Source organism: Argiope bruennichi, chromosome 1 (assembly GCF_947563725.1).
Source record: "Argiope bruennichi chromosome 1, qqArgBrue1.1, whole genome shotgun sequence".
NCBI classification, from domain to species: Eukaryota; Metazoa; Arthropoda; class Arachnida; order Araneae; family Araneidae; genus Argiope; species Argiope bruennichi.
Window position 1 is genome coordinate 33,078,227 of NC_079151.1, and position 16,400 is coordinate 33,094,626.

A 16,400-nucleotide genomic window follows, 5' to 3' on the forward strand; every position below is an offset into this window, starting at 1 on the left:
AATCATTTTTATTGATTTCTTGCCAAACATATATGGCTACTTAAATATGTGTGGATTCTTTGCAGTGATCGTTTTTTCTCTCCATATATAAATTTTATGATTTTGACTAGATTCAATTTCGGTAAAATTTCAAGAAGTGTTGATTTTTTAAAATTGTAATTATTACTACTTACTATGATTTAAACATTGCCATATGAAGGTGATAAATAGATTATCTAAATGCTATAAATATATTTATGCAGCTATATATTTATTTTACTAGGAAATGATTTATTGTGTTAATTTTCTTAGAAATAATTTGAAATAATTGACTTCATAGCATCTTATTTGTACTGCTAAATATGAAAAATAAAGTTTTTTTTTTTTTTCTTATTCAAATTATTTAAAAACATTTTTGTTATCGTATTGTAATATTTAGTAAACTTTTTTTGGAAAATTATTGATATAAAGTAATATCTGTTTTTGTTATGAATCAATTTGGTTATTATAGATAATTAATATTTTTTTTATTATGTTTAAAAACTGCGTTTAAATATGGTTAATTTGTGGAAAAGAAATGGAAAAACCAGATAGGGCAGATATATTACAGAATATTATAGTCATTAATACCATTTAAAAGAGTTTTTTTTTTCAAACAGCAGAATTTCAGGAATTTAATGGTATTTATTTATAAATGGTGAAGGATGGGGAATAATTTTGACATCTTCTAATATAATCAGTGTAAACAGATGTTTATTTTATTCTCGTAAGCTGGAATCATACTCACTGGGTTGTAATGCCAATTGGTTTTGGTGTTACATTTGGTGAATTTTGGCTCTTTCACCATTAATTAATAACTGCCAGATTTCAATTTACATGGAATATAAAGTGAACTTATATTCAGAATCTTGTAAAATATCCATGATTTTTTTTCACTTATAGTTTTTGATTCATATTTATTTCCTATAAATTATAAAATTCCATATATTTATTTTTTAGCTTACAATGAGAATTTCTTCACATCTCTTGGAAAGTGCTTAGTATGTTCTGTTTAATAAATTTTGTGGGTTACCACAAATTTAAACTAAAATTTTAGAATATCGTTATGTTCATCTTATTGTTTTTTTAATTTTTCGGCTGTATTCATAACTTTCTGAACTGCAAATTGCAATATGGTTTAGTGGATTGTCATATTTTGGACGATTTATTGAATTGATATATAGTGATTAAATGTTTAGCATTAGTCAAGATAGCTCCGATTTTTTACTGCTTCTTCCTGATCCCCTTCCCCCTTATTCTAACTCAATAACCTACATTACCCTGCTTTCCCAAATTGTACAATTGGGCTGCCTAGCATGGATTGAAATCTATATCTGAATGCTTCAAGTAAAATGCGTTATGTCCAAGTTGAAGACTACATAAATTCTTACTTGATTTCGTATATTTTGAAATATAAACAATATTTCAAAATAAACTTCTTTTTATAACTCAGTTTATAATTATTTTGTAGTAATTTGATCAGATAGTTAATCTTTCCTTCCTAGCATGAAATAAATTTTTTTTAGAATAATAATTCTTTACTTAGAGAAAGATTCATTATTGTATTTTTTTAAAACATTAGCAATAGTAATAATCCTTTGAATTTTGACAAACCATTATAAATTTTGCGTTGTTTCAAATTCTTTTTACATTACTTTTGATTATTCTCAATTTTTTGTTAAATTTATTTTCTTAGATTTAAGATAACTAAATGTTTTTTGATGATATTAGCCTTATTGCACAATAATTTTTTTTGTCACATTATGTCTCAGAATGAGATATGGAGTTTAAATTTTACCATAACATACATTTTTTAAAATTTATTTCTGTTTTAAGAGAATTCAGTCTATTCTGTCAAGTAATGATAAAATCTGTAATTTTTAATCATGATTAAAATATTTAAAATAATTCTAATAAGATTTTTTAAAAAAAATATCTTGTTTGTATATGAATTTGATACCCTTAGCAATTGGCTTTTTTAATCATTTGTTGAATAATGTCAAATTTGTTAAGTTATTTCATTTAAGCATCTTTAGAAATTTTAAAGGGTGGTTATCTAAAATTTTCTTTTTTGATGACATAAATTTCCAAATTCTTTTTAAAATTTATTTTGTTGCTTTTCCTCTGTTTGTCATCACTCTATCTTCATAATTGAGGCAACTATACTGCAAAATTTAGAATATGTTTATTGGACCTGCTGCAATCATTGAAGATTAAGCAAATGTAAAAGGGGATGTAGATATTTTTTTTTTTTTTTTGCTTAATTCATGAAATAAGTTTTAAACTATTAATAAAGAAATAAATATTTTAAAGATATATTATTAAAGAAAAAATTTTCAAAATCAGTTTTTTAAAATAAAATATGGCTACATTTCTTTTCATTATGAATTATTTACATAGTACTCATAAGTTTAAAAAAAGTGGATTTGGGATTACAATTTGAGATAATTAATTCAAATTTAGAAATAATGAGATTATTATTTATTTTTTCAGACTGGGTCAAAGAAATAAGATGTCTCGGATATTATTTATAGAATTGGTCATTTTAGTATGTAATATCATAAATAATACTATAAATAAATAATTTAATTAATTAAAACTACAAGCATTTTTATTACTTAAAAACTGTCAAAACAACATAAGTTTATAATGAAATATAGCTATCTTATTAATGAAAATACTATAAACTTTTTCTCCCCACCTTCTTGTACTGATATTTAATTTTAACTTATGATTCTAAGTTTTATATGTATATTCAGTTATTTTATAATATCACTAGGTTTACTTGATTAGTTTTGTAGTTCATACCATACAAGTTTTTATAATGAGAAGCTTAAGCCATAGAAAAATATTTTAAAAATTATATTGCAGTTTTTGGTTTTGAAATTGTATATTATGTTTACAGTGAATGACACATTTGCTTTGCATTTCATGCGATAAATTACTTATAATGAAGAAGCATTTAAAATCTAAGCAGGCAAACAGAAAAGAAAAATTATAATTTTAAGAATTTCTTACCTGATTTCTTATTTGATTTGGGTTTTTTGTAAAAATTATTACTATTGTGTATTTTTCTAAAAAGTAGGAATACTAAATAATTTTTGTATATATTTATTTTGTTTCAGATAAATTTTAGTAGCAGTTACATAAATCTACAAAAAATGGCAGGATCATCTTCTGGTTTCAACAGCTCAAATACTAACAAAAAACATGGATTAAGCCGTTTTTCTTTAGCTCGCTTGTTCAACATAACTACATATACACATAGAACTACAGGTCAACGTTGCTCTTCAAATTTTGACAATGATAGGAGGTCTGAGAGCAGTTCTGTTGGATTTGGATCTGGAATGCCTGCAAAGGTAAATCTTATGGTTTGATATATATTTGTATTTTAACCGAATTGATATAATATTAGATTTCTAGTTTGAATACCTGTTTCTTTCATTTTATAATTTTATTTCATGATTTGCATTATAATTGTGACAATTTTACTTTAAAAAATTAACTTCTTATAAAAGTACTAGATTATTTTAATAAGATTATTTATATTATTTATTTATACTTTCTGTTACTTAATGATTTTATTCTGAGATTTCATGATGTATATCATCCTAGATACCTTTTTAACTTAGGTACCTTTAAAACACAAAATATTACATATATGCATGTAATAAAATTTTGAAGGGAAAAAAATCAAATGAAATAAATAAATTAATAAATAATTTACAGTAAATTTAAATTAAAAATTATGTTAGATTTGCTGTAAAGTAAAATTTTATTTGTAGCGTTTTTAGGCACAATCATTCTAAACATGCACAAGATTGTTCATTTATAAACATGTACCTATATAGTACTATAATGGCTTCTATGTTGGTACTTAAATTTAAGTGCTATTCATGTTTCATTTGATTATTGATTTTGATTCTTATTAAATGCTAAATTTTCTTTGCAAGTTTTATATAGGCAATGAACTTATTGCTATTTTTATATATTTAAAAGCTGTGTTTAGTTATAGTTGAATGTATTTAGATTGTAGTAAATTTCTGTCATTTCCTTCTTGTCTTAAATTCGTTTTAAACATCTATGTCAAACTTTTATGTTTCTTTTTCTTTTATAACATTTTATTCATTAGAATTGCCATTTGTTACTTATGTTTTTTACTATAAGACTTCTTAAACTTTTGATTTTAACTTGTATTTAGTTAAAAAAAAAGACATAAAGTTTCTAATCACTTGAATTGAAATTTCTCTTCTGAGTTATATAGGGTTCTTGTGCTTCATAGAGTCTAATTTCAGTAACTTTAATTGCCCAACATGAAGTAATGCATCAAAATTATATGATTAAAATAAATGTTTGAAATGCCTGCGCAGTTAAAGATCTGTAAGGTAGGGAAGGTATTTGACAGACCTTTTGAAGGTATATAAGTTCTGAATTCTTTTATAAGAAATTCATTTTCTGTTCTTTTTCTTTTCTTTGTCCTGATGAGCATGTCCTTTGAATTCCGGTCATGGTTCAAATAAAGAATTTAAGAAAGTTATTGAAAAATTGCTTCTTATTTGGAGTAATGCTTCCACATTTATTCAACTATGAATTCTGCATTTATCTGATATATTTGACTAAAACAGTTAATTGTTCTAGCTGAATATATAAATTGAAAGTATCAGATTTATAGGAAGAGTAAACTTTAGTTTTCATATTTTGATAATTTATTACTTATCAAGTATGTTGTTAAATAAAAATAACAGTAATAAGTGTTATATATATTCAGATTGTACTTAAGGAGAAATGAAAAAAGAGATGAAGATTCCAGAAAAGAACTATAAAGAATTGTCTAACAGCTTTTGACAAATTCATTTTGAATATTAAAAAAATAGAAAAGCTGGATAATCTGTTATATTTTTCTTCTTCTGTTATATCTTTCTAAAAATTTTTTCCTGTAATTGTCACAAGATATTAAAAATTTCTAATGTATAAAGCACCCCTGGATATGGGGTCCATAGCATAATTTTAGCATTTACCTTTGGCATAGCATAATTTTTAAAATTATATCTTAAATTGCTCCAAGGTATGATATGAATGTAACATAAGATTGAATTTTTTCATTTGATTTTTTCAGAAAATTTATGTAACTAAGGCATTTATGTTTATTTAAATTCAGTGAATAAAATTATAATGAACTTTTTCAGCAAACTCAACAGAATAATAAAGATACCAATCGCTTTCCTGTGGCTGGTCCATCATCTTCTAGCTCAGAGTCTATTAAAAATATTAATGTAGAAAATACTGAAACCTCTCAAGATGGTTTAAAAACATGGCTGAAAGAGTTTTTGGAATGCCCACTTTGCTTGTTTGAGTTACCACGTCAGAGCTTTCCTGAGTTAAGATCATGTAATCATCGTGCTTGCTATCGTTGTTTGCGACAGTACTTAAAAATAGAAATAACTGAGAGTAGGTGAGTAAATGTTTATTTTGTTTTTAAAAACAATAGTTTATATTTGTAATATTTAATTATTCTGATAGTAGAAATTAATTTTGTTTTCATCCTTTTCACAGAGTTAATATATCATGCCCTGAATGCACAGAACCAATTCATCCTAGTGACATATGCATGATAATAAATGATGACATTCTTCTTGGGAAGTATGAATCTTTTATGCTAAGAAGAGTGTTAATTACTGAACCAGATGCAAGATGGTGTCCAGCACCAGATTGTGGGTAAGGAACATTTTATTTTAGTTGATTTGGAAATGAGTACAAAAATAGAATCGACTTTCAACTGCACATTTTGTCTGAAATTGACTAATGGACTGTACTATGAATTATTCGATACTAGCCGTCTTTGGCAAGCAGCCGGTTCGGCAAATGTTAATGTTCATTTAAATTTTAATAATTAAATATTTTACGCAATACCTACTTTAATAGGTTCTTTATCAAAATATTTTAAAACTTCAAATTTTGATAGTCATATAATTCACACTCATAATATTATAAAGGCCTTCAGGCATAGTGTAATATGTATCTCTCTCTGATTTTCTGTTAGCTCCTGTAGAATTTATGCTTTAAATTAAAGTGGAAAGGATTAATCTGCAATTAATATATTTTTACTGAAACAAAGCATTTTTTAATAATATGATTACTGAAAACAGAGTCACTGAGCGTTTAAACTTTGGTCACTAAAGAATATCTTTCTTAATTATGTAATATCTCAAGAATTTGTCAACAAAATTTTCTTAGATTCATCATGAGCAGATCGATTAATTAACAATGTTTAATTTTAAATGCATCAAACACTAAGAAAATAAAATGAATTGTTTAAAATAATTGGCCAAAAACAGGTTTGAAAAACGACGTACTTAAAACTGTAAGCATATACAAAAAATATATAATTAACATAAATACAATTTAATTACAAAAGCATACAACTAACCTAAAAATAATTTAAATCAAGTCAGCATCCATTGATAATAGTTGTCAACAATCAGAACTCGATGTGCATGCATGAATTTTCAATGCATTATAGTAACGCAAATGCATGAATTTATCTACGCCAGTTGGAGTAACGCTATGCAGATTAGAAATTTTTAATTTCCTTTATTCTGTTTTATTTTAATTCAAAAGTACTAAAGAATGAATCTGAAAGATCAATTAATTAACAATGTTTAATTTTAAATGCATCAAACATTAAGAAAATAAACAGAATCATTTGAAATCATCGGCCGAAAAATCTTAAACCTAGCCTCATTAGCATGGAGAAAATAAAAAGATTTTTTTGGCAGGAAAGTTAATTTTTAATTAATAATTAAAATTCTAATTAAAAATTCGAAAAAAGGGACCCCAGGTGCAAATTCCCGACCTCCAAGATATACATGTACCAAATTTGGTAGCTGTAGGTCAAACGGTCTGGTCCATAGATCACCAACACACACACACACATTGAGCTTTATATAAGTATAGATTCATCTTTACATTATGTAATTTTTCTTATTATGTAGTATAGTTCCAGTTTTCGGAAATGTTTTTGGAATGAAGCAATTTAAATTGATTTAGATAAATTGAAGAATAAAAAGTTTTATATCATGAATTGTTCTGTTGAATTTAGGTAAGAGTTAAAAAAATATAAATCTATAAAAAGGGAATAGCATCATTATATAAGAGGTGTAGAAGATTCTTCTTTTATAATTAAAGTAGTTGTGTATTTATTTTATCAGAATTATTTCTTCTGTTTAATATTTTTCACTTGCCTACTTATTATTTTTATGAAAAATAAATAAATATTGGGAGTGTTAAACATAAGTTTTCTTTTCCTGCTTAATAAATGTAGAATAAATAGTAAAAATTCTTTTTAAATGTAGAATATGTATTAAAGATCTTTTCTTCTGGAATATAGATTATATAATGAACATAATAATCTCATGCATAAATATGGTATGTAATATACATATTTAATATATAGAAATCTTTTAAAAATATTTTACAATATTCTGTTAACTCTTTAAAAATTTTACTGTAAATCCCCCCCCCCCCATTTTAAATAGAAATTTATTTTTTAATGTTTTTTTATTTTAAACTGTTATCGTAGATAATTTTTCCTCAGTGGACACTTAAGAGGCCTTTATTAGCTATAATGTTTTCTTTTATACTTATTTATGGGGCGCTGTTTTTATAAGGAATCCTCTTTTTTTTTGTTTTATTTCTTAATTTTTTAAGATATGATCTTTAATTGGATTTTTTATGTGTCCATTGAAGTTTTTAGTGGATATTAAAAATTTCCCACAATGCATTATTGAAAGGATATTATCCTCTTGAATAATTTCTTTGTTTATTTATATAACTATTTTATGAAATATTCATTAATTTTTATTCAATTTGCAAACAATTGTTTATGGACCATTTTCATATAATTGTGACAATGGCAGTTTTATTTACAAAATATAACAATTGAGCGTCGAAAAACTTTCTATGTGTTTATAATATGCCATTACTGCTCTCAAATCCGCAACTGTCTTAAATGTCTTGTTAATAGCTTACAACTGTACTAAAATTTTTTGCTTTTAATATTGTAATATCAGTTATGTGTTGTGAGTGCACTTAACTTATATAGTCAATTATTTATAAACATCTGCATATGAAATAATTTATCATAAGAAATTGAAATTTAACACTGATGAAAAATAAATTGGCTGATAATTGAAAACTAATTTTATATTAATTCTTTCCAAATTATATAATATTGGAGAAAACAGTGGATTAAATAACAAGAATATATGTAGCTTTATATATAGTCATATAAATGATGTGTATATTTAATAAATACATGTATTGGTGCTGTAGGTATGCAGTTATTGCCAGAGGTTGCGCTGGCTGCCCAAAACTGAAATGTGAACGGCCTGGTTGCAATACATTTTTTTGCTACCATTGTAAACAAGAATGGCATCCCAACCAAACTTGTGATGCTGCACGTGCTCAAAGGGCCCACCATTATGCAAATCCAAGATCGTCTTCTGTATCCTTTAGCCAGGACTCAATAGTACAAAGTATGTTTTATAATTTTATGTTTATAATTTATTGTACTTGAATGTTTGGGGAAAAATACAAAATCATGGAAATACAGTAAATGAAATTATTCGTGTAATCTATAATGAAGGAAATTTTAATGTTGGGAAAAGTTATTTAAGGTAATATTATTTTATTTCTACAAACAAATCAACAAGACAACAGAAAACTTTTATGATATCTTTATTTTTAAACAGATTATGTATAATTATTTAATGTTTTAAGTCTTTAAGAAAAAAGCTTTTAAATAGCAAAAACATTTTAAATTTTAAAAAGTTGTGTATATGTTTGCTGATATTCAGCTTCATTTTTGTTTTTGATTTTTTTTAGTAATTTGTTTTAATAAAAAGATTTGTTAGATGTTGAATCTTTGTTTTTGGATATTACCAGAACCTTGTTTGTTGTAAATCTATCTATTCTTTGTTTCTAATACAGACAGACATATTAGGTAACAACATATTATTAAGCATTACATTTTGTGTATCAAAAATAACAAAATTGCGGTAGTTTTCCCCAACTGTTTGATGTTTTTTTAAATACAAAGTTATTTGTATATTTAAATGTTTGCTTATTTAATAAAAAAATATTTAAAGTTTTAATTTTAAATGATAATTTTATAAAGATGGAGTATTTCTTGTATATTTAACTCTTTTACCTAGCTAAAACTGGCAGTGCAAGTTTTATTTCGGTAAACCAGTTTTTGAAACAAAAACTGGTGCACCAAAACTTATTCAAATCAGTAATTCAGAAATTGTAAGGCTTCTCAAATTATATATATATATATATACTCTTCATCGATTTGAATGAAAAGAAATATTAAATGTAAGAATATTAAGCATAATCTGAAATTTTTGAGAAATTTATTTACCGAGGTAGATTTTTTGGGAAATTTTATATTCAAATTAGGTATTATTTGTGATGTTAATGGGTATGTAATTCTTTTAAAAGTGGACTGACTTTTATTCTGAAAAATAAAATGAAAAATGCTTTATACGAATATATAATTTATTGGGTAATTAGGCCTGATTAAAGGATTCAAAATGTAGGAGGAATGACAAATCATTGTGAATTTTATAGTAATATACTTGAGTTTTGAAATTTCTTGCACATTTATATTTTCAGTAAAATGCAAAATTTTAGTATTTTTGTGATCTTATAATCAATTAACAAATTTTCAGTTCCATACATGACATGCTTCATAACTCTTAATTTGATAAAAAGATAAGATTTCAAGATTCCATAATAATGAATTTTGAAATAAAAATAATCAATAAAAAATAAGAAATAAAATTATGCTCTTTTTCTTTTTTAGTACACTAGTAAAAATTGTTTTTTATTTAATTTGCATTTTAACAAAATTAGTGCTCCATATGGTTTGTGCAAAAACTTATAAAATAAAATGCAAGACATTAAATTTTAATTCCAAGGGATAAAGTATGTTATATTAATGTCTTATTAAGCACATGCCATTAATATCATTTCATTGAAAAAAATTATTTTTAAAATTCTTAATCGTAGCATTTGAGAAATAAATTTTTACGATTTGTTTGCGAGGAAATTTTCTAAGCATTTCCAAAATTTTAAAACTGGGAAATTCCCCGATACATATGTTAGGATTTTAATTTTTTAATTAAATAGCCACAAAAATAATATTAATGAAAAAAAAATCATTAACCCACTAATTTTTTAAGCCAAATAAAAAAAATTGAAAAAGAAATACTTTAATCATAATTTTATCTTTAGAATTTTAAAATGTATCTCTGAAGGTATATGATAATATCTACCAAACCTAATGTAGATGATTTCCCACTCTATGAATAATATTTAATTTGTTTTATTTCTTATTTTATTAAATCAATAAAAAATATTCCTTTCTTGATAATTGGGTTTTATGAGAGATTTAAGTTGAAATTCGATTAATCCTAAAGACTTATTTTAGAATCAATAGTCATGTAAAATAATATATAATTGTCAATCAGATATTGTGAGTTAATTGCAGCAATTATATTCAGCATATCTTATGCATAAATGAACTTACAATGTCTTAACTTTCCAGTTAATTTCTTTTCATGAGAAGGGATATAGACATATCGAATTTTGTTTGATTTACATACAAAAGCTCATGCATTCTTAAAGAATTCATTTCCTTCTATTTTTGCTGTTTTTGATTGTGTTTAAAGAGGATGTATGTGGTTTTCATACAGAAACATAAATCTCTTTCTATGAAGGAAATCTTTTAATCTGCTTGAAATATTAATACAAAATCTGCTGTCAAATCAATAAAAAAAATAATAATAATGTATTGCTTTTTTTATTTGTTTTCTGCAATATTTTGTTTATTTCTGATGTATCTTGATTTCTGAATAGCTGGTGATGACATCAAACCTTGCCCATGTTGTAAAGTTTTGATTATAAAAATGGATGATGGTTCCTGCAATCATATGACATGTAGTGTCTGTGGTACAGAATTTTGCTGGTTATGTATGAAAGAGATATCTGATCTACATTATTTGAGGTTAGTTTTTAAAATTGAATCTGAGTTTTTTTTTCTTTTTCTTTTTTTCTTTTTTTCCAAAATTGAGCTTGATAAGTATTGGAAAAGCAGCTGTGTATTTTAACATTATGCTGCCCGGTGACACAATGTTAGTATAATGCAAAATATCGGCAAATGCCAATGACACATCAGTGTCATACAAATTTTTATTTATTTCATGAATTATTTTATTTTATTTTTATTATTTATTTTTCATATCATGAAATTATTTATTTATTTAATGAAAATGAAAGTTATGATATCTTAAAAACCTCATAGTGACAGAAGCCCTACCAGTGTCAAACAAAAAAATTGTGGTTAAATGTGCAAATGGCATAGTGTTCATATGAAGATCCATGGCTTATATTGGTTTTGTTTAAGCTGTATCTAAATAAGCTTTTTGTTTTTTAAGATACAATAATTTCTGATGACTTTTTTAATTTAATTATTGCATGTATAAAATAAGAGTTATAACCTGATAGTAAGCTTGAGAGACTAAGTTTTCAAGTTTAAATAGTTAAAAATAATTTTTATAAAAAATTCTGCTGTTTATTAGCATTAAGTTTTTTTAAAGTAGATTTGTTTATTTATCTTAGTCAGTTTCTCTGTAAATTTCTTGATTAATATTGCAGGTTATAAATTAGTTACTGTTTTATGGCTGAAATGTTGAGTAAATTATTATTATTTTTTTTTATTTCAGTCCATCTGGTTGCACTTTTTGGGGTAAAAAGCCTTGGAGTCGCAAGAAGAAAATTATGTGGCAACTTGGAATGTTAGTTGGGGCTCCTGTTGGCATTGCTCTGATTGCTGGTATTGCTGTCCCTGCCATTATTATTGGAATTCCAGTCTGGGTTGGTCGGAAGGTATGAATAATTTTTTTATTTTTCCATATCTTTTCCTCCCTAAGCAAAATTTGAATTTAAAAAAAATGTATTTAATTAAATTCTGAATAATATTTTTAGTTTTATATGAATATATTTATATATAAATTTACATCTCGAAAATTACATATTTTTCAAAATTAAGGTAACATCGACATGTGTAGGAACATTTTTGTCTTCATTTCGTGAATAAATTTTGTAAATGATAAAATTTTTCTATATAAAATAATTATTTATTTATATTTGCTTTAATGCCTAAAATGTGTAATTTTATGTGTGAATTTTTTTTAAGTTCCTTGAAAAATTTTTTAAATCCCTTGAATTTTTTTATCTATAATAGGAAGACCCCAAATATATTTATATTATAGTCCAAAAATAATTTCCTAATTTCTCAAACTCTGACTTCACTATGACTAATTTCTTACTTGCTCAAGCTATTAATTTTTCTACAGAATCAACATGCTGAATCAACTAATTCTTTTCTAGAACTATAAAAGATCCAAATACATTTCCACAAACTTTCTTTTCTTCCTTCCTGTTCAGTATATTGCACTTTGCTCTTGCCATGACTTGGACAAAGGATTTTAATATTTGAATAATAATAATGATGATGATTCTTTATAAAATTTGACTTCTTTAAAAAAATGTTGAAGAATAAGTAAAAAGTAAAAGAACTAAACGACTGTGTCTTCAAAGCATTTTCGTACACACACTCACATGCACACACACATACCAAAATTTGTTAATGGGAAAGGTTTATAAATCAAATTTCATCACAGTGTTTAAGACATATCACAGTTGTTTTGATATTAGAGTGATCAATTATCATAGATTTTGAAATTTATTTAATATTTTACTTTGTTGTAGTTCACTTTCTTTTTTAATAAGTTTGTTTCATTATTTTTCATTAAAATAGATACTTCTTATATATGTGCTTTTTCTACTATCTCTCCTTAGTTTTCTTTTAATTAATAATTTCTATGAATTATTTTGATTTAAACCTTTGATAAAGTAAAACACATTTTTTTTATAATTTTGATATACTGTTTGACTGAGTTTAATGAAGTTTTTATTTAAACTATTTTCTTTTTTAGCTACATGCAAAGTATACTCGACCTGCAACTAGTAGACATAGTAGAAATCTTATTGTAACAGCTGGTGTTGTTGGTTCAGTTGTTGTGTCTCCAATTTTAGCTGGCATTGCAGTTGGTGAGTTATAATAACATCTAAATAATACTTTTCACTTTGATTTTTACTTATTGTAATCACAAATATATTTCTTGCATTATATTTTAATGCCTTCACAACTTTTATTAAAGGCAGTTTGAGTATACCATGTATTAAAGCCTTATAAACATTACAGGGAGACAGGCCTGTATAAGACAAGTGCTGTATCGAAAATAATCTTTAAAGTTTTCATTTCATATAGATTGACATCTCTGAAATGCTGAATATTTTGAAATGTATTATTAATTCTGCTATTAATTTATTTTACTAATATAATTCACATATGTGGGATTTGAAAAAGGGGGAAAGTGATATATATTCTCCTTGGAAAATGTAATATAGAAAACTATTGTGAAATCAGTTTAATTTACAATTGGCAAAGTTATAAAATTTTTAAAAAATATTATGATCATGAAATCTTTATGAAATGAAATGGCATATGGATGTATTATATAACATTTAAATGGTATTAAGTTCTGAAATTCCACTTATTTTAAAACAAGGTGGTCATCTACCTGGGAATTGTCAGGGAATTCCAGAGGTAGGAAAATTTATATTTTGCTGGCCATTTATCATAAGTAGAATGAAACAGTAGTAATGATTAGTTTTCATAGTAACATGAAGACTAGTTATTTATTGATATTCAGAAACAGAGACTATCCACATTGTATGCACGGAGCAAGTGGTGCGACGTTTACATTTAAATTTCCAAGAGATCGAAATTTCAGCTTGAATAAGATCGCCAGTGCAGATTTTAGTAATCCTTCACATCTAAGATGTAGCTGCCATTCATCTAGCTTATGATGGATTCTGCTCCAAATTATGCTGGCTGATTTGAATCATTTAACCAGTAAGTTTTGATTATCATTATCTATGTTACTTTTATGTTCTTTATTATATTTATAAATATGTTATTTTAAAAATTTATTTTTTCACTGCTATTTTTTGCATACTTTATCCTATTATAATGATAATTCAATGATATTAGAATTTGTTAATTCAATGTTTTTAGATTGAATCATGATGGACATTCGATTGAGCATTCATGCTCTTAGTCAAAACACTGTAAGAACAGTGAAGTTGATTATGCTAATGCTAAGAACTTGAATAATCTCAAAATAGAGATTAATCACTATATCAAAATTATTGTATGTGTTTATATTTTTTTTTTAAAGTTAAATTGATCTGCAAAATTAGTGAAAACAGTTTTGCCTTGACTTTCTGTCAGAAGGGCAATATTACCAAGGCCAACTCTAGTTGCTATTTTTTTTTTTTTTTTCGTCTTCCCATTTTTAATGTCCATCTTTTATTTAGAAGAAAATAATTTTTCCTTTGAATATCAAATCTATCTTAGCACAAAAGTGTGAATTTTATATTATTGATTTTTAAATTTATTTTAAATAACATGTAAAATATTGATCTAGCATTATAATCCAGAAATAATTAACGTACTGTAAATAATAATTTTACTTTCCTTAAATATTCATTTTTTTGTTGTACTGTAGTTATTTAATATCAGTACATTACAAAAGTTAAGTAATTTTTAACCGCATTTTTTTTTCTCTTTCAGGTGAAAGCTGTATACAATCACTTAGACATGCTGTATAAAGAAAGTTTTTTCCCCCAAATACATGCTTTTCTGTACCAGTGTATTCAATTTGGTTTTTATATAGTCATCCATGATAAATTTTCTGGTGGCTGTAAAATTTGCATTCCAATTTCAGCCTCAATAACATAGGAAAGGAAGCTTTAACAAGTCATATGAGAAATAGAGCATTTGACAATTATAAAACACATAAATCTTACAAAACTTATTAGTTCTCCATTAGTTGTACCATGCCAATGATGACCTTTAAGACTCCACCTCAGTTCCTGCCAATACTTAGCAGCAGCCTTGTTTATTCAGATTTGTTTTTATGCCTCAAAGTGGGTGGGCGTAGTCAGTATGCGATATCTAATACACATTTTATCGTCCTTTGTTTCCAAGCAACCACACTGCATCTATACTCTAGTTACAAGTTACAGAATTTAAATATCTTGTAATATATGGATTGGCTTCATATTTAACAATAAAATTTGTGAATTAGGTATAGGAAGTATCTAATCTAGTTGTAGGATATGATGAAAATTTGAACAAAGTGTAGAAGAATAATAAATGGATGATGTCGTTCAATTTTGGGACAGTGGGAAAAGTGAAATGAAAAGTAAAATAATGATATTCCTGGCATCAGTATTCTTGAATCATTCATGAGCCAAAGATCTGATGACAAGATTTAGCTCTAAATGATATGTATAATATAAAAGATTATCCAAATATCTGTAGTTGGTCCAAATATTCAACTAAAGTTTAAATTGTTTAAAGTTTTAAACAATTTAAAAAAGGAGCTTAGTAATTCAACATCAGAGCCTTAGTAATTTAACATTCTTTAACTTAGGAAGCTGTGGCTTGTTCTCCCTTCATTATACATTTAAAGCAGTTTACACTGCTGCTTAATGAGACGTTGTTGTATATCATGCAAGCTTTGTTTCTTTTTTTTTAATGAACTAATTTGTTTAACAATTATACATTGCCAGCTGGTTCTGAGATATTCCCGAAAAAATTTTGTTTAGTGAGATGAGGAGAAAATGTGCATATTGATATACATGATGTTTTTAAAAAATCTAAACCCTTTTCTAAAAGCTCTCGAATAGCATCTTCAGTAGCTTTAAAATCATTGCAATTATTTTTGAATAATTTATAAATTTTTACCTCCATTTTGAGCTATTTTTTAAGCAGCATATTTTGCACAGTAATCCTTCAATTACTGATGCTGGTATATTCAATGAAAATAATTCAAAAATTATATAAGAATTTTATCTGAACTATGCTGTGTAGAGCTGTACTTAAAAAATAAGTGAAATATCATCTTTTGTGGTTGATAATTTAAAAACCTTTTGATTACCTTTACAAAAAGTTGTGAGAAAAGGTGATTGTGAATGCTCACTCCTAAAATTTAAACTAACACAAAGAATTTCGTGTTTAAATCTTATAGTAGCAACCAATGGGGGAAAAAAAAATAATAATGCTTTAAATAGTTTTTCGTTATGTTTGAAATTCTGCTTTAAAATAATTGGATATCAGGGAATGAAGACCACAAAATATCAATTTCAAAATGTAATTAAACATCCTGGAATGAATTGTTCAAAAA

General features: G+C 25.5%; 1 protein-coding gene across 4 annotated transcripts in view; it reads left to right on the top strand.

Moving 5' to 3' along the window:
* LOC129965875 (E3 ubiquitin-protein ligase RNF19B-like) overlaps positions 1-16,400 on the top strand; it is a 28,005-nt gene that overhangs the window by 1,045 nt on the left and 10,560 nt on the right. For all 4 annotated transcript variants that reach the window (XM_056080147.1, XM_056080156.1, XM_056080138.1 and 1 more), the window contains exons 2-8: positions 3,144-3,377; positions 5,205-5,470; positions 5,572-5,733; positions 8,350-8,552; positions 10,939-11,086; positions 11,805-11,967; positions 13,080-13,194. In XM_056080147.1, coding sequence (XP_055936122.1) covers positions 3,180-3,377; positions 5,205-5,470; positions 5,572-5,733; positions 8,350-8,552; positions 10,939-11,086; positions 11,805-11,967; positions 13,080-13,194 — 1,255 coding nt within the window. In that variant the 5' untranslated portion in view covers positions 3,144-3,179. The remainder of the gene's footprint in view (positions 1-3,143; positions 3,378-5,204; positions 5,471-5,571; positions 5,734-8,349; positions 8,553-10,938; positions 11,087-11,804; positions 11,968-13,079; positions 13,195-16,400) is intronic.